The sequence below is a fragment of the Pelodiscus sinensis genome, unplaced genomic scaffold, assembly GCF_049634645.1.
Source record: "Pelodiscus sinensis isolate JC-2024 unplaced genomic scaffold, ASM4963464v1 ctg104, whole genome shotgun sequence".
In the NCBI taxonomy this organism is placed as follows: Eukaryota; Metazoa; Chordata; order Testudines; family Trionychidae; genus Pelodiscus; species Pelodiscus sinensis.
In genome coordinates, this window is record NW_027465824.1 from 106,748 (window position 1) to 125,703 (window position 18,956).

At 59.8% G+C, this 18,956-nt stretch overlaps 1 protein-coding gene across 6 annotated transcripts in view; it reads left to right on the plus strand.

Annotated features, from left to right (window-relative positions):
* DPYSL5 (dihydropyrimidinase like 5) overlaps nucleotides 1-18,956 on the plus strand; it is a 94,741-nt gene that overhangs the window by 40,744 nt on the left and 35,041 nt on the right. For 5 of the 6 annotated variants that reach the window (XM_075914553.1, XM_075914552.1, XM_075914556.1 and 2 more), the window contains 4 exons: nucleotides 1,854-2,010; nucleotides 2,146-2,287; nucleotides 9,179-9,321; nucleotides 9,484-9,691. In XM_075914553.1, coding sequence (XP_075770668.1) covers nucleotides 1,854-2,010; nucleotides 2,146-2,287; nucleotides 9,179-9,321; nucleotides 9,484-9,691 — 650 coding nt within the window. Of the gene's footprint in view, nucleotides 1-1,853; nucleotides 2,011-2,145; nucleotides 2,288-9,178; nucleotides 9,322-9,483; nucleotides 9,692-12,025; nucleotides 12,167-18,956 lie in introns of those variants that run through there. The other variant, XM_075914555.1, reaches the window with a different exon arrangement.

The window sequence follows — 18,956 nt, forward strand, 5'->3', positions numbered from 1 at the left end:
CGCCGGGCCTGCCCCACAGAGCCGTCTCCAAAGGGGTCCCACAGCCCCCACATCCACCTGCCCCGCCGGGCCTGCCCCACAGAGCCGTCTCCAAAGGGGTCCCACAGCCCCCACGCCCACCTGCCCCGCCGGGCCTTCCCCACAGAGCCGTCTCCAAAGGGGTCCCACAGCCCCCACACCCACCTGCCCCGCCGGGCCTTCCCCACAGAGCCGTCTCCAGAGGGGTCCTGCAGCCCCCACGCCCACCTGCCCCGCCGGGCCTGCCCCACAGAGCCGCCTCCAAAGGGGTCCCACAGCCCCCACGTCCACCTGCCCCGCCGGGCCTGCCCCACAGAGCCGTCTCAAAAGGGGTCCCACAGCCCCCACGCCCACCTGCCCCGCGGGGCCTGCCCCACAGAGCCGTCTCCAAAGGGGTCCCACAGCCCCCACGTCCACCTGCCCCGCTGGGCCTGCCCCACAGAGCTGTCTCCAGAGGGGTCCCACAGCCCCCACGCCCACCTGCCCCGCGGGGCCTGCCCCACAGAGCCGTCTCCAAAGGGGTCCTGCAGCCCCCACGCCCACCTGCCTCGCGGGGCCTGCCCCACAGAGCCGTCTCCAAAGGGGTCCCGCAGCCCCCACGCCCACCTGCCCCGCCGGGCCTGCCCCACAGAGCCGCCTCCAAAGGGGTCCTGCAGCCCCCACGCCCACCTGCCTCGCCGGGCCTGCCCCACAGAGCCGCCTCCAAAGGGGTCCTGCAGCCCCCACGCCCACCTGCCCCGCCGGGCCTGCCCCACAGAGCCGCCTCCAAAGGGGTCCTGCAGCCCCCACGCCCACCTGCCCCGCCGGGCCTTCCCCACAGAGCCGTCTCCAGAGGGGTCCCGCAGCCCCCACGTCCACCTGCCCCGCTGGGCCTGCCCCACAGAGCCGTCTCCAGAGGGGTCCTGCAGCCCCCACGCCCACCTGCCCCGCCGGGCCTGCCCCACAGAGCCGTCTCCAAAGGGGTCCTGCAGCCCCCACGTCCACCTGCCCCGCCGGGCCTGCCCCACAGAGCCGTCTCCAGAGGGGTCCTGCAGCCCCCACGCCCACCTGCCCCGCCGGGCCTGCCCCACAGAGCCGTCTCCAAAGGGGTCCCGCAGCCCCCACGTCCACCTGCCCCGCCGGGCCTGCCCCACAGAGCCGTCTCCAAAGGGGTCCCACAGCCCCCACGTCCACCTGCCCCGCCGGGCCTGCCCCACAGAGCCGTCTCCAGAGGGGTCCTGCAGCCCCCACGCCCACCTGCCCCGCCGGGCCTGCCCCACAGAGCCGCCTCCAAAGGGGTCCTGCAGCCCCCACACCCACCTGCCCCGCTGGGCCTGCCCCACAGAGCCGCCTCCAAAGGGGTCCTGCAGCCCCCACACCCACCTGCCCCGCCGGGCCTGCCCCACAGAGCCGTCTCCAGAGGGGTCCTGCAGGCCCCACGCCCACCTGCCCCACAGAGCCGTCTCCAGAGGGGTCCCGCAGCCCAACCGCACCCCTCCACCTGGCCCCCAACATGCACGTCCCACTGATCCCACTTCCCCAAGCACAGAGGGGCCGGCCAAGCCCCAGCCGCGTTGCTGCCCGGCAGAGGTTCTGTGGTCTCAGCGCAGGCCTGGGGTGAGGGCTCATGTCCTAGTCCCTGCCTGGCTCTGCTGACATGTGACTAAGGTGAGTCCCTCCTCTTCCCCCTGCCGTGGTTTCCCTCATACCAACAGGGTGACACGGCCCACATGGCTGGGGCCAGTCCGCCAGCTCCCCGGGGCAGGAATCCGCATGCTGCCTGGCCAGGTGCCTAGCAGGAGAAATGCTCCTGTCCCCAGGCTGCAGCCCGACCCCCGTGTCCCCTCTCCTCGCAGGGAAGGTGGTGTATGCAGAGACCACGACGGCGCACGCCACGCTGACTGGCCTGCACTATTACCACCAGGACTGGTCCCACGCCGCTGCCTATGTCACGGTGCCGCCCCTGCGCCTGGACACCAACACCTCCACCTACCTCATGAGCCTGCTCGCCAAGTAAGGGCAGCCGGGGAGGGGCTAATCCTGCGGGTGCGGGGCTGGGCCCTGCTCCACAGCCCAGCACCGGGGGGCCGAGCCGTGGGCTGGGGCCCTCCAGAGAGCAGCACTGACCCTGCTCCCCTCTCCCGGCAGCGACACCCTGAACGTCGTGGCGTCCGACCACCGGCCCTTCACCACCAAGCAGAAAGCCATGGGCAAGGAGGACTTCACCAAGATCCCCCACGGCGTGAGCGGCGTACAGGACCGCATGAGCATCATCTGGGAGCGGGGCGTGGTACGTGGCACGGCAGGAGCCTCGCCCGGAGCCGGGACTTGGCCGGCACAGCTCCCCAGCTGCAGGGAGCCCAGGCCCGCCAGCAGCACTGCACCGCGCCCTGGCCCAGAGCCCGGCGTCCCGGTCCTGGAGTGGAGCTGCCCTCCAGTGGGGCGCTGGTAACTGAGTGGGAGGCACTGAGTGTAGGCATCTCAGCAAAGCTGAAGGGAGTCGGGATTGGATACATGGACAGTAAGATGGACAGAAAGCTGGCTAGACTGTCGGGCCCAGCGGGTCGGGATCAACGGCTCGGTGTCAGGTTGGCGGTCGGTGTCTAGTGGAGTGCCCCAAGGATCGGTTCTGGGGCTGGTTTTGTTCAGCATCTTTATGACTGACCTGGCTGAGGGGATGGGTTTCACCCTCAGCAAGTCTGCGCATGACACTAAGCTGGGGGAGAGGGATACGCTGGGGGGCAGGGAAGGGTCCAGAGTGACCTGGGCAGATTAGAGGATTGGGCGAAAAGAAACCTGATCAGGTTCAACAAGGACAAGTGCAGAGTCCTGCCCTTGGGACGGAAGAATCCCAGGCATAGTTACAGGCTGGGGATCAACCAGTTAAGTAGCAGTTCTGCAGAAAAGGACCTGGGGGTTACAGTGGATGAGAAGCTGGAGATGAGTCACCAGGGGCCCTTGTAGCCAAGAAGGCTAATGGCATATTAGGTGCATTAAGAGGAGCATTGCCAGCAGATCCAGAGGTGTCATTCCCCTTTATTCGGCTCTGGGGAGGCCGCATCTGGAGTATTGTGTCCAGTTCTGGGCCCCCCACTACAGACAGGATGTGGACGCATTGGAGAGGGGCCAGCGGAGGGCAACCAAAATGATTTGGGGGCTGGAGTGTGTGGCAGCGCATTGGGGATCCCCCCGATCCTGCACCCCTGTCCGCAGGAAGATGAGACTCCGCCAGCCAGTAGAACAGGGGGGTTATTGCTCCTCCGGGACAGCCCAGCACAGACGTGAGGTGGCTGCAGGAGTCAGGGCCCGGCAGCCTCAGACCCCTTGGGGTAGGGTCCACCAGCCCCTCAACCCCCAGCCCTCAGCTTAGTCTCCTCTCTTCGTGTTTTCCCAGCCAAAAACTGCCTCTCCCCAAACCAGGGAACACACCGCCCCCCGGCAGCCACCCCCTTCCTTCGCTGAGGTGAGAAGCCCCGCCGGCTTAGGGGTGACCCCCGCTGGGCAGTGCCCAGACACAAGCCAGTGAGGGGCGCCCACAGCCCGAGCACAGCGACCAGCGAGTGCACAGCCCCCCAGCATCACAGAGCACATGACCTACGGGGAGAGACTGAGGGATTTGGGTCTGTTTAGTCTGCGGAAGAGAAGAGGGAGGGTGTGTCATTAACTGGGGGGTTAACGTAGGCAACCCGAGTTGCAAATGAAGCCCAGGATTTGAATTTCCCGGGCTTCATTTGCATGTTGCCGGGCGCCACCATTTTTAAATCCCCGCTAGTGCGGACTCCGTGCCCGCGGCTCCACGCGGCACAAACCAGGTAGTTCGGACGAGGCTTCCTACTCCTATTCCGAACTACCGGTACCCCTCGTTCCACGAGGCGCGATGGGCTCACGTTGCAGGGGGGGTCTAGGTAGGAGATTAGGACAAAGGATTCCCCTAGGCAGGGGGGACGCCCTGGGCTGGGTTCCCTGGGGAGGGGGGAGTCTCCATCCCTAGAGGGGTTTATGTCCCCGCTGGACAAGGGCCTGGCTGGGCTGATCGAGTTGGGTTGGTCCTGCCTTGGGCCGGGGCTGGACTCGCTGCCTCCTGAGGTCTCTCCCGCCCTGGGATTCTAGGCTTCTGTGAGTGAGCAGCTGGGCACAAGGCTGCCCCCCGCTCAGCCCTGCTGCATGGGGTGGGGTGAGCTAGGAAGGATGGAGCTGGAGCCCTGTGTAGGGCACCCCCCAGGGGGCGATGGAGGCAAGTGCAGCTTCCTGTCCCAGCCACTGGCGTGATGAACAGAGCCCTGCACAGCTGGGCATGTCCACTTAGGATCATAGAACTGGAAGAGACTCAGGAGTCAACAAGTCCAGCCCCCTGCTCTAGGCAGGACCAACCCCACTAAATCAACCCGGCCAGGGCTTTGTCAAGCCGAGACTTAAACACCTCTAGGGATGGAGACTCCACTACTTCCCTAGGGAACCCAGCCCAGCGCTTCACCACCCGCCTAGGGAAATAGTTTTTCCTAATATCCAACCTGGACCTCTCCCACCACAACTTGAGCCCATTGCTCCTTGTTCTGCATCTGTCACTACTGAGAACAGCCTCTCTCCAGCCTCTTTGGAACCTCCCTTCAGGAAGTTGAAGGCTGCTCTCAAATCCCCCCTCACTCTTCGCTTCTACAGACTAAACAGACCCAAGTCCCTCAGCCTCTCCTCATAAGTCATAGGCTCCATCCCCCTAATCATTTTGGTTGCCCTCTGCTGGACCCTCTCCAATGCGTCCACATCCTTTTTGTAGTGGGGGGGCCAGAACTGGACACAATACTCCAGATGTGGCCTCACCAGAGCCGAATAAAGGGGAATGATGACATCTCTGGATCTGCTGCCAATGCTCCTCCTAATGTACCCCAATATACCATTAGCCTTCGTGACTACAAGGGCCCCCTGGTGACTCATCTCCAGCTTCTCATCCACTGTAACCCCCAGGCCCTTTTCTGCAGAACTGCTACTTAGCCAGTTGGTCCCCAGCCTGTACCAATGCTTGGGATTCTTCCCTCCCAAGGGCAGGACTCTACACTTGTCCTTGTTGAACCTCATCAGATTTCTTGTGGCCCAATCCTCCAATTTGTCTAAGTCACTCTGGACAATATCTCCGCCCTTAAGCGTATCTACCTCTCCCCCTAGTTTAGCGTCATCTGCAAACTTGCTGAGGGTGCAATCCATCCCCTTAGGCAGGACATTAATAAAGATATTGAACAAAACCGGTCCTAGAACTGAACCTTGGGGCACTCCGCTAGAAACCGACCGCCATCCTGACATTGAGCCGTTGATCACTACCCGCTGGGCCCGGCCTTCTAGCCATCTTTCTATCCATCTTACCGTCCATTTATCCAATCCACATTCCCTTAACTTGCTGGCAAGAATATTGTGGGAGACCGTATCAAAAGCCTTGCTAAAGTCAAGGTCTATCACATCCACTGACTTTCCCACGTCCACAGAGCCCTCATCATAGAAGCTAATCAGATTGGTCAGGTACGACTTGCCCTTTGTGAATCCATGCTGACTATTCCTAATCACTTTCCTCTCTTCCAAGTGCCTCAATATGGATTTGTTAAGGATCCCTTCCATGACTTTTCCAGGATCTGAGGTAAAAATGACCGGCCTATAGTTCCCTGGATCGTCCTTCTTCCCTTTGTTGAAGATGGGCACTACATTTGCCTTTTTCCAATCATCCAGGATTTCTCCCGATCTCCACGACTTTTCAAAGATAATGGCCAAAGGCTCCTCAATGACATTTGCCAATTCCCTCAGTACCCTCAGGTGCATTAAGTCCGGACCCATAGATTTGCGTACGTTTAGCTTTTCTAAATAGTTCCTAACCTGTTCTTTACCCACCACAGGCTGTCCATCTTCTTCCCATCTTGCGTCACTTAGCGCATTAGTCCGGGAGTCCACCTTGACCGTGAATACAGAGGCAAAGAAAGCATTGAGTACTTCAGCTTTCCCCACATCATCTGTCACTAGGTTACCTCCTTCATCCATTGGGGCCGCACACCCTCTCTGATCACCATAAGAACGGCCGTACTGGGTGTGACGTAGTGGGGGGTAACTTGCTAACTCACTGTCTACTGTCTGTAGCACCACCGAGCAAGACAGGGGATGAGTCATTATGCAAAGAGGGGTCTCTCAACCTGTCTGACCAGCTACCCCCCAGGGAGAGAAACGAAGGAAGGTGGATGCTGCCCTGGCTGGGGGGCAGGGCTGGAGGAGAGTTAGTTAGTTTCGGTCTGGGAGCATGGAGGAAGCAGCCTCAGGAACAGGCTGGGGGGAGACCCCCCCCCATATCAAGGGGGGGCTGAGGCATCCTACGCCTGCCCTGTAACCTGATGACATCTGTGCTGTGCTGTATCCTGGAGAAGCAATAAACCACCTCTGTTCTACTGGCTGGGGGAGTCTGTCCGTGCCATTCCGGGGATTCAGGCATCGGGGAACCCCCAACGCGTCGTCACACTGGGTCAGACCAAAGGTCCATCTAGCCCAGTAGCCTGTCTGCCGACAGTGGTCAGTGCCGGTGCCCCAGAGAGGGTGGACTGAAGACAATGATCAAGCGATTTGTCTCCTGCCATCCCTCTTCATCCTCTGACAATCAGAGGCCAGGGACACCATTTTATCCCCTGGCTAATAGCCTTTTATGGACCTAACCTCCATGAAATTATCTAGCTTCTCTTTAAACTCTGTTATAGTCCTAGTCTTCACAGCCTCCTGTGGCAAGGAGTTCCACAGGTTGACTACACGCTGTGTGAATCATAGAATCATAGAATACTAGGACTGGAAGGGACCTCGAGAGGTCATCGAGTCCAGTCCCCTTGCCTCACGGCAGGACCAAATACTGTCTAGACCATCCCTGATAGACATTTATCTAACCTACTCTTAAATATCTCCACAGATGGGGATTCCACAACCTCCCTGGGCAATTTATTCCAGTGTTTGACCACCCTGACAGTTGGGAACTTTTTCCTAATGTCCAATCTAAACCTCCCTTGCTGCTGTTTAAGCCCATTGCTTCTTGTTCTATCCTCAGAGGCCAAAATGAACAAGTTTTCTCCCTCCTCCTTATGACACCCTTTTAGATACCTGAAAACGGCTCTCATGTCCCTCCTCAATCTTCTCTTTTCCAAAATAAACAAACCCAATTCCTTCAGCCTTCCTTCATAGCTCATGATTTCTAGACCGTTAATCATTCTTGTTGCTCTTCTCTGGACCCTCTCCAATTTCTCCACATCTTTCTTGAAATGCAGTGCCCAGAACTGGACACAAGACTCCAATTGAGGCCTAACCAGAGCAGAGCGGAAGAAGGACATCTCGTGTCTTGCTCACAACACACCTGTTAATGCCTCCCAGAATCATGTTTGCTTTTTTTGCAATAGCATCACGCTGCTGACTCATATTTAGCTTATGGTCCACTATAACCCCTAGATCTCTTTCTGCCGTACTCCTTCCTAGACAGTCGCTTCCCATTCTGTGTGTGTGAAACTGATTGTTCCTTCCTAAGTGGAGCACTTTGCATTTCTCTTTATTAAACTTCATCCTGTTTACCTCAGACCATTTCTCCAATTTGTCCAGGTCATTTTGAATTATGACCCTGTCCTCCAGATTAGTTGCAACCCCTCCCAGCTTGGTATCATCTGCAAACGTAATAAGCGTACTTTCTATGCCAATATCTAAATCGTTGATGAAGATATTGAACAGAGCCGGTCCCAAAACAGACCCCTGTGGAACCCCACTTGTTCTGCCTTTCCAGCAGGATTGTGAGCCATTAATAACTACTCTCTGAGTACGGTTATCCAGCCAGTTATGTACCTGCCTTATAGTGGCCCCATCTAAGTTGTATTTGCCTAGTTTATTGATAAGAATATCATGCGAGACTGTATCAAACGCCTTACTAAAGTCTAGGTATACCACATCCACCACTTCTCCCTTATCCACCAGACTCGTTATCCTATTAAAGAAAGCTATCAGATTGGTTTGACATGATTTGTTCTTTACAAAAAGAAGAACTTTCTTTTATTAGTTTTAAACCTGCTACCCATTAATTTCATTTGGTGTCCTCTAGTTCTTCTATTATGGGAACTAATAAATAACTTTTCTTTATCCGCCCTCTCCAACCTTCTTCTTGTTAACATGCCTGTAGAAACCTTTCTTGTTACCCTTCACATCCTTAACTAGTTGCAATTCCATCTGTGCTTTCGCCTTCCTGATAACCCCCCGGCATTCTCGAGCTAGACATTTAAACCCCTCCCTGGTCATTTGTCCAAGTTTCCACTCTTTGTAAGCTTCCTTTTTGTGCTTAAGTTCACCAAGGATTTCCCCCATAAGCCAATCCAGTCTCCTACCACGTTTGCCTCTCTTGCTACGCGTCGGGATGGTTTCTTTCTGTGCCTTCAATAAGGCTTCTTTAAAATCCTGCCAGCTGTCCTGGACTCCTTTCCCCTTCATGTTAGCATCCCAGGGGATTCTGCCCATCAGGTCTCTGAGGGAGTCAAAATCTGCTTTTTTGAAGTCCAAGGTGTGTATTTTACTACTCTCTTTTCTTCCCTTGGTCAGGATCCTGAAATCTACCATCTCATGATCACTGCTTCCCAGGTTGTCACCCACCTCTGCTTCCCCTATTAGTTCCTCCCTGTTTGTGAGCAGAAGGTGAAGCTGCGCACGGCCCCTGGTCGGATCCTTCAGCACTTGTGTCAAGAAGTTCTCCCCAACATTCTCCAAAAACTTCCTGGATTACCTGTGTTCTGCCGTGTTGGTTTCCCAACAGATGTCAGGGTGATTAAAGTCCCCCACTTTAATCTGCAGGCACAGCTGTCGGTGTGGGGAGCCTCTCTGTGTCTGTGGGCAGCCGTGGGTGTGGCTGTCGGCGCAGGGAGCTGTCGCTGTGTAGCTGTGGGTGGCTGCGGATTGTATGGACTGCACAATTAGCCAGTAACCGCTTCTTAACACCCTTCATCTGGGGGCGGCTGCAGCTGTTGGTGCTGGTACCAGCGGCTCATTTTTGTGGATGCAGATAAAAAATGTGCTGGGCTCTAGAGATGGGGCAGGATGCGCTGCTGGCGGCAAGGGTCCCTCTGACAGCTGCGCCCCTGGCCATCCCACAGGGAGCGGGGCAGAGCAGCTGCCCCCGTCCCAGCCCCCTGCTGTGCGTTTGCAGGTCGGGGGCAAGATGGACGAGAACCGCTTTGTAGCCGTGACCAGCTCGAACGCGGCCAAGATCTACAACCTGTACCCGCGGAAGGGCCGCATCATCCCTGGAGCCGACGCCGACGTGGTGGTATGGGACCCGGAAGCCACCAGGTGGGCGTGGGGCTCTGCCGGGGGGAGGGCAATCTAGGCAGGCCCAGGACACACCCTGGCGGGGGGCGTGTTGCTCCGGGGCCCTGGCAGGAGGCGCTGCTGGCTCTGCACAGGCCCCAGGGCTGGGCGGGCGGTAAGCTGCCCTCTTGCTGTGCCCCGCAGGACCATCTCTGCCAGCACCCAGGTGCAGGGCGGCGACATCAACCTGTACGAGAACATGCGGTGCCACGGGGTGCCGCTGGTCACCATCAGCCGCGGGCGCGTGGTCTACGAGAACGGCGTCTTCATGTGCGCCGAGGGCACCGGCAAGTTCTGCCCGCTCCGCTCCTTCCCCGACGCCGTCTACAAGAAGCTGGTGCAGCGGGAGAAGGTAGGTGCGGGGTGGCGCCTGGGGCTCCGTGTCGCTGTGCATGGCTTCAGGGCCGCCGTGCGCTGGCGGCCCCTGCACGTCCCCCCGCGGCCTGAGCGGGACGGGTCCCTGGCAGCGAGGCCGGGCCGTTTGTCCTGTGGGGCGCAGGAGAGGCCCCACGCTGAGCAGAGCAGTCGGGGATCGCTGGGGGCCAGGCCTCGGGGGAGACGATCCAGGAGCAGCCAGGTTCCTCCAAGCCCAGAGGCGGCTGAGCGGTTGGCGGAGACGGGCAGTGCCAGGGCGCAGGGCAGGAGCCAGCCAGCGTTACCCCCCAGCTGCGCGTGGGACAGGGCAGAGGTTCCAGCCAGGCCCTGGGCCTCATCCCTGCTGGGGCAAACCGCTGGGCACTCCCAGGCCAAACAGAGACTCGGGACAGACCAGTGAGAACTGTGGGCATTGGACCCCAACTCCCGGCAGGGTGAGGCAGAGGGTCCCGTCTCCACTGTCCTGTGTGTCACTGTGCTGGTGTGCAGTCGTGCAGTCACTAGTGTGTGATAGGCATGGGGGTGGTATGTGGTCATTAATGTGTGATAGGGATGGGGCAAGTGTGCAGCTGTGCAGTCACCAGTGTGTAAGGCTTGGGGGAAGAATGTGGCCCTGCAGTCACTAGTGTGTGACAGGCACAGAGGAGGCATGTGGCTGTGCGGTCACTAGTGTGTGATAGGCACGGGGGTGGTGTGTGGCTGTGCGGTCACTAGTGTGTGATAGGCACGGGGGTGGTGTGTGGCTGTGCAGTCACTAGAGTGTGATAGGCACGGGGGTGGTGTGTGGCTGTGCGGTCACTAGTGTGTGATAGGCACGGGGGTGGTGTGTGGCTGTGCGGTCACTAGAGTGTGATAGGCTCGGGGGTGGTGTGTGGCTGTGCGGTCACTAGAGTATGATAGGCACGGGGGTGGTGTGTGGCTGTGCGGTCACTAGAGTATGATAGGCACGGGGGTGGTGTGTGGCTGTGCGGTCACTAGAGTGTGATAGGCACGGGGGTGGTGTGTGGCTGTGCAGTCACTTGTGTGTGATAGGCACGGGGGTGGTGTGTGGCTGTGCAGTCACTAGAGTGTGATAGGCACGGGGGTGGTGTGTGGCTGTGCGGTCACTAGAGTGTGATAGGCACGGGGGTGGTGTGTGGCTGTGCGGTCACTAGTGTGTGATAGGCACGGGGGTGGTGTGTGGCTGTGCAGTCACTAGTGTGTGATAGGCACGGGGGTGGTGTGTGGCTGTGCAGTCACTAGAGTGTGATAGGCACGGGGGTGGTGTGTGGCTGTGCAGTCACTAGTGTGTGATAGGCACGGGGGTGGTGTGTGGCTGTGCAGTCACTAGTGTGTGATAGGCACGGGGGTGGTGTGTGGCTGTGCGGTCACTAGTGTGTGATAGGCACGGGGGTGGTGTGTGGCTGTGCGGTCACTAGTGTGTGATAGGCACGGGGGTGGTGTGTGGCTGTGCGGTCACTAGTGTGTGATAGGCACGGGGGTGGTGTGTGGCTGTGCGGTCACTAGTGTGTGATAGGCACGGGGGTGGTGTGTGGCTGTGCAGTCACTAGTGTGTGATAGGCACGGGGGTGGTGTGTGGCTGTGCGGTCACTAGTGTGTGATAGGCACGGGGGTGGTGTGTGGCTGTGCGGTCACTAGTGTGTGATAGGCACGGGGGTGGTGTGTGGCTGTGCGGTCACTAGAGTGTGATAGGCACGGGGGTGGTGTGTGGCTGTGCAGTCACTAGAGTGTGATAGGCACGGGGGTGGTGTGTGGCTGTGCAGTCACTAGTGTGTGATAGGCACGGGGGTGGTGTGTGGCTGTGCAGTCACTAGTGTGTGATAGGCATGGTGATAACTATTTGGGGTGACACCGCATCTCACTCTGGCCTGGCACAGCTAGGGTGCAGACCCAAGCCTGTAGTCAAGAGCATCTTGTGGCCAGTGGGGCCTGCGAGGCGCCTTGGCTCAGCCGCAGCAGGGTGGGGAATAGAAAGCCACCACGCGCTTGGCGGATGCTCTGCAGCCATGAGCGATGGGAGTGACTGGGGCTGGAGCGAGTGCTGGGGCTGGCGGGGGGCATGCCAGAGCCTGGCTGCCGGGAGTGCTGTGCCGGCGGGGGCAGTGTGAGTGCCCGTGTGAAGGCAGCTCATAGGGGGCTTTGCTGGGAGGTTGCAGGGGCCCAGCCCTGGAGTGGCGGGGAAGTCACACAGCGGCGTGTGTGCCGGCAGGAGGACTTTGGGGGGAGGGTTGTGCCCAGGAGCCACTGAGGGTGGTTGGCGAGGGGGCAGGGCGGGGTGCTACAGCCCCTGACTGGAGACCTTCCCAAACAGGCCACACACCAGTCACACCGAGCGCTTCAGCTGCCTGCCTGGCCAGCCAGAAACCTCACAAGCAAAGCCCCTCAAACCCCAGCAATATCCGTGTCCCAAACAGCCCCGGGCCTGACACACAGCTGAGGGGTTTTTGAACCAAATCTCACCTACCCTGAACAGATTCTTCCAGTTCTAAGAAACCAGCCACAGGTCCCGATCAACTTACTCTCTGGACCTTACGCACGAACCACGCTGAGCCAGTCCTTTAGCATCGAAAGGTTTATTAATTATTATTATTATTAAAAGAAAGAAAAGCGGGAGAGTGAGGTTGTTACAGGATCCTACATGACATGCCTCGAATCTCCCAGGTCTCAGTACAGGCTTGCAGCAGAGATGTTACAGCTGTTGGCTTAGAAGTCTTTGGAATTCATCCTATGGCAGGATGGGTCCACAGTTCTTCCCGGCTCCTGGTTCCTTGCAAGCTGCCTCTAGGGTCAAGAGCTGAGCTGAAGACAAAAAATGGAGAATGCCACATGGCACTTGTATCCCTCCTTGGTCTCTTCCACGCTGGAGCGTCCCATGGGCAGCGGCCAGGCCTACAGCGTCATTCCCCAGGTGTGTCTTTGGCCGGTAGAGATCTATTGTCCCTGGCGCCTCGCTCAGTAGCATAGCCATTGGCTGAACATTGCTCAACCTCAGACAGCCAAGTTTCCAGTATCCCTACAGAGTCCATGTTTCTAACTCCACACACAGGGTATGTCTACACTACCCCGCTAGTTCGAACTAGGGTGGTAATGTATGCATACCGAACGTGCAAATGAAGCCCGGGATTTGAATTTCCCGGGCTTCATTTGCATAAGCCGGCCGGCGCCATTTTTAAATGCCGGCTTGTTCGAACCCCGTGCCGCGCGGCTACACGCGGCACGGGCTAGATAGTTCGAACTAGCAAGCCATTCCGCACTATCTGTACGCCTCGTGGAACAGAGAACCCAGCACACACGTCAGTCCCCCAGTTCCTGGTGCAGGTTCTTAGCAGAGACGTTGCAAGCTGCTAGCCTGACTGTCTCTGGAGTATGCCCTGTTTCAGGCTGGGTCAGGCCCCCTGGCCCTAGCAGAGAGCTTCCGGGGCGGGGGGCGGGAGTGAAGATGAGATGGAGGCAGCCTCAGGATCACATGACCCACAAACCAGTTGTCCTGTCTGGACCAGGAGCCACGGTGGATCCTCAGGCCACAGAATCATAGAACCTTAGAACTGGGACCTCGGCAGGGCCCAGCATTGTCTGACCATCCCTGACCGGGGACTGTCCAACCTGCTCTTCAGTATCCCCGGGGATGGAGATTCCACAACCCCCCGGGCAACTTATCCCAGTGTTTCACCATCCGGACAGGTAGGAAGTTTTTCCTAATGTCCAACCTAAACCTCCCTTGTTGCAGTTTAAGCCCCTTGCTGCTTGTCCTGTCCTCAGAGGCCAAGGGGAACAATTTTTTTCCCCCTTGTGACACCCTTTTAGATACTTGAAAACCACTCTCATGTCCCCCCTCAATCTTCTCTTCTCTTTAAACTAAACCAGCCCAATTCCTTCAGTCTTCCCTCCTAGCTCATGTTCTCTAGACCTTTCATCATTCTCGTTGCTCTTCTCTGGACCCTCTCCAATTTCTTCACATCTTTCCTGAAATGTGGTGCCCAGAACTGGACCCAAGACTCCAGCTGAGGCCCAACCAGCGCAGAGCAGAGCGGGAGAACGACTCCTCGTGTCTGGCTCACCACACTCCTCTTCATGCCCCCAGAACCAGGTTTGCTTTCTTTGCAACAGCGTCTCACTGTTGACTCCTATGTAGCTTGTGGCCCACTGCCCCCCTAGATCCCTTTCTGCAGGGCTCCTCCCTAGACAGTCGCTGCCCGTTCGGTGTGTGTGACAGACCCGGCTGGGTCTGGCCACAGCTGAGGGTTTCTGCTCAGGGCAAATTGCTCAAACCTGGGGCCTCCTACAGCCCCCAGACTGGAGACCTTCCCAGATAGGCCACAAACCAGCCGCACACAGCGCTTCAGCTGCCTGCCTGGCCAGCCAGAAGCCTCACGAGCAAAACCCCTCAATCCCCAGCTCTCTCCGTGCCTCAAACAGCCCCGGGCCTGCACACAGCTGAGGGGTTATGGGACCCAGTCTCACCTACCCCAAACGGGTTCTTCTCAGTCCCAAGAAACCAGCCACAGGTCCCAGGTCAATTTACACTCTGGATCTTATCCAGAAATCACACTGAGCCAACCCTTTAGAATCTACCCTCTAAAGGTTTATTACTAAAAGGAAGAAAAGCAGGAGAGTGAGGCTGTTAAAGTATCATACGTTACATGCATCGAATCTCCCAGTTCTCAGTGCAAGCCCGTAGCAGAGATGTTACAGCTGCTGTCTTAAGTCTCTGGTTACATCCTACGTCAGGATGGGTCCACAATTCTTTCCGGCTCGTAGTTCCCTACGAGGCTGCATCTGGGATTAAGAGCAAATCTGAAGACAAGATGGAGGGTGCCACATGGCGCTTATATACCTCTCCAGGCATCTCCTTCTGAGCTGCAGTGGGTTACTGCAGGTCACACGGTCAGCGGCCAGGAGCTATCGTCCCTGGAGCCTCGCTCATCACATAGCCATGAACGAACATCCGGCCATTGCTCTGCCTCAGACAGAGAAGTTTCCAGCATCGACAGAGTCCGTGTTTCTAACGTCACACACAGACATTAGACAAGTTCCTGAATAGCACACACAGAATCAGTGGAAGGTAAGCTTCCGTGTGACCCCTCACATGGCCCCTTTGCGCCACCTTTTGGGGCAAACACCCCCATGGGCGCAGCAGTGACCTGGGCTGCTCCCCTCACAATCCAGTAACGTGACAGTGTGTGAGACTGACTGTTCCTTCCTAAGTGGGGCACTTGGCATGTGTCCTTATTCAGCTTCATCCCATTGACCTCCGACCACTTCTCCAGTGTGTCCAGATCAGTGAACCCAGGAACGTGCCGCTGCCCGGAGCAGGGGCTCGGCCCCGCCGTGCAGCTGGGGTGGGGGATGACGCTGGGCCGGCCTGGCGCGTGTCTGGGATCGCCCAGCTCCCTCTGCGGAGGGTAGGGGTCCCGGCGCGGTTCTGGGGGGCTGTGCAGGGCAGGGGACCATCCGAAGTCGTGTGGGACTGGCTGGTCGAGGAGTGCACGCCCAGCTACTGGGCTCCGGCATAATCCCAGGCCCTGGAGCCCGCCGGCTCTGCCTGCTCTGACCTTGGGGGCGGCGTGGGAGAGGGGAGGTTGCTGCTGCCTGCCAGGGCCCCTCGCTTGCCTGGGAAAGGCCCGGGGCTTGTTTCACCCGCAGCAATCCCGGCCCGTCGAGCCGTTCCCAGATCCGGCGCCCTGCCCTCCGCAGTTCCCAGAGCAGACCTGCTCTAAACCCGCTGCCGCCTCGGGGATGGAGGGTCCCGCACGCCCAGTGGCTGCTCACACACCTGAAACAGCCCCATCCCCTGCCGGCCGCGCCCGTCCCACGGCCTGGCTCCCCGCCTGCGCGCCTCACCCTGCTGCCGGTGCAGCTGCCGGGCAGAGTTGCCGACCCTCCCACCTCTCCCCTGGCGCTTGTCTGCCCCTGCAGCGGTGGGCACAGGACCCCAGTCGCAGCTGGCGCCGCTCCCACCCACGGGTAAAATACCCTCCCAGCCCCTCCGCAAGGGCCCCGCCAGCCTTGCTCCCACGCGTTTTCCCAACCGGGCCTCGGCCGCGTGAGGCCCTGACGCATCCTCCCCGAGTCTCGTGTCCTGTACCAGTGCTGCTCCTATGCGCAGGCTGCACAGACGGGGGAGGGCGGCGTGGCCCTGCCCACACGCTGCTCTACCCAGACTCCCCTGCCTACCACGCATGCCGCTCCCTGAGCCTGTGCTCTGCCTGGGGCTGCCCTCCTTCCCTGCTCCCCAGGGCTGGGGGCTTGGGACCGCACCCCACCTACTGTCCCCACGTGCTTGTGTGGCTGGGGGAGCTAGCCTGGGGCAGGGTCTGCTGGTCGTGAGCTGCCTGGTGGGGGGCAAGGGGCAGGGCTGGGGGCTAGAGCCAAGGGCCGATCGCTGCAGGGTCCCTCTAGAAATGCAGCCGTGCGATGGTGGCACCCTGCTTGCAGGTACGTGCTGAGATCTGTCAGCCAGCGAGCTTTTAATCCATTTGCTGAGTCCTGTGTGCATGCCTCAGTTTCCCCTGTGGTGGCATAGATGCCGGGGGAGGGAAGGCAACGGTTCGGTTTCCTGATAGACGGGGGGGTGCACGTTGCCCAGGGTCTGACCTGAACAGCAGCTTAGTTCAATAAGACCCATTTCCCACAAACCCCTGTGGATTTTAGGCGCAGAATAATGCAGCCAGTTGACCGATCAGCAAAAGCAAATCGGTTAACGCTATAAACTACTTTCCTCCCCCCTAGCCAGGACACTTCTCAGCAGCCCGGCTCAGTCCTCGTTTGCGCGGGGTCCGGGCCTGACCCCTGCTGCGGCTCTGCTGTTAAAGTGTCTTAGGAGCTGGACAGTGGGCAGCCCGGCTCGATTCCGGCTCGTGCCGGGTCTGGAGCTCAGCTCCCTCCCCCTGAGGGGCTGCTGCCCCCCTGCACCACTGTCCCGTATCAGAGGCAGCAGTGCCGGGTGTCAGGCAGCTGGTCCGTGAGGGGAGCAGAGGCAGGGGGCTCCTCGGGAGCGGGGCTGGAGCGCACTGGCTGCCGGCCGCCCCCCGGGGACTATAGGTAAGAATTCATGCGTGTGCCGCAGTGCGGGGGGGCTGCTCTGTGACCCGGGCCCCCTGCGCTGGGCTGTGAGATCCCCACTGACTCACCCATGTGTGGACTGGCCCCGACACCCGGGCCTAGCCTGGGCAGAGAACAAGGCTCTTCCCGGGGGGAGACAAAGGGAGGGAGGCAGAGACGAACACCTGGTTTGGGGGCAGGGCTGGGAGCTGGGTAGTTGTTGGTTGGAAAACCATGGAGAGAACAGACTAAGCAGAGCGCTGGGAGTTGAGGGGTCTAGGCACCCCTGCCAGCCCCTGACTCCTGTAGCCACGTCCCGTCTGTGCTGGGCTGTGTCCCAGAGAAGCAATAACCCCCCTGTTCTACCGGCCGGCGGAGCCTGTTCTTGCTGCTCCGGGGGTGCAGGATCAGGGGGACCCCGACGCGCCGTCACACTGGTGTCAGGAGTGGGATGCGCTGCACCGCGTGGATGGGGCTTCCAGCAGCGAGTGACGGTGCCAGGAGAAGGAAGGGGCTTGCAAGGGCCAGGTGCTGGAGACAGAGCGAAGCGATTCCTGGGAGTCGTGGGCGCTGCAGCATTCGGTCGGTGAGTCTGCACCCCAGGGACCGGCGGGGAGATGCCTGCGCCCGACTCCTCAAGGCAAACATTGCGGGGCTGTGCAGAGAGAGGGGCTGCCATGGGGAAAGCAACCAAGGCCCAGCTGATCGCCCGGCTGGAAGAGAATGACCCGTCCAGGGGCCGGGTTCCTGTCCCAGTGGGGAGCAGCCCAACACCCCCTGGGAGTGTCTCAGGCTCTCAGACCGGAGGGGGCAGGAGCCCACCAGAGAGACTTGGTGCCCACCAGGCCCAGCTCTACCAGCAGCGGTTCGTCCAGGGCGGGTCCATCCTGGCAGAGCTGCGACGGCTGGAGATCGAGCTGCGGATGAAGGAGTTGGAGGTACAGGACCAAGAGGAGGAGCGCCAGGACTGAGAGAAGCAGAAGCAGCATGACGGGCCATGGCGGAGCGGAGAAGCCAAGGGGCCCCGGCTGTGGTGAGTGGGGAGGGCCCCAGGGGGCCCGGAGCCGCCAGACACTTGGAGAAGCTCATGTTGGCCCAGTGTAAGGACGTGGGGGACGTGGACGGTTCCTCAGCTCCTTTGAGCAGGCCTGTGAACTGCACCAGGTCCCCCCCGCGGACCGGCTCCAGCCGCTCCCCCCTTGCTGGATCAGGAGGCCGCAGGGGGCTCAACCAGCTGGAGGATCTGCAGCCCGGTGACTATGAATGGGTCAAAGGGGCCCTGCTGCACAAGTCCGGGCTGACCCCCGAGAGGTACAGGAAGAAGTTCCGGGGGGTGCAGAAGGAGCCAAGGGAGACCTGTGTGGATCTGGCCTCCCACCTGGCGCAGTACGGCTGCAAGTGGGTGCTCGGGGTCGGGGCCCAGACCGCAGAGGACCTGCTTAAGCTGATGATGCTGGAGCAGTTCTATGAAGGTGCCAGCCCAGCCTGAGGCTGTGGCTCAAGGACCGGAGGCCAGAGGACCCTCAGGAGGCCGGGAGGCTGGTGGATGAGTTCACGGAGAGCCGGTCTGGGTGTGAACAGGAGTCCCGGAGGGAAAAGGAATCGCACAGAGACCGGTTCATGGCTGAGCAACAGAAGAAATCATCTACAGGGCAAGCCCAAGAGACAGGAGCCAGCCATCCACCCCCCAGAGACACAGCCAGGGCCCGGGTGGAGCCAGCCCGAAGGGGCCGGCAGGTCCTAACTTCCCATCGCTGTGGGCAGAGGCCACAAGAGAGCCCAGTGCCCCAGGCACCAGGACAGGTCCCTCAACCAGGGACTTTCCAGGGTTAACTGGCTGGGGCGGGAGGAAGGGCAGGCTGCCCCAGAGGTAGGAGCCGGCAGACAACCCTGAGCTCAGAGTGGGGGGGAGGATGCTCAGTGCCCCTCCCCTGGGAGCTCCGACCCTCGGGAGGTAGATTTCTCTGTGTACCGGGTGGAGGCAGGGAGGCCCTTGTGGAGCGAGAGCCCCGTGACCCTGCAGGTGGATGGCAGGCCGGCGATGGGTTTCTGGGACACAGGGGCAGAGGTGACGCTGGCCCGGCCTCATATAGTGGCCCCAGACCGTATGGTGCCCAACACTCAGCTGACCCTGAGGAGCATAGATGGGACCCGTTTAAGGTGCCCGTAGCCCGGGTGCATCTGAAATGGGGGGCCAGGGA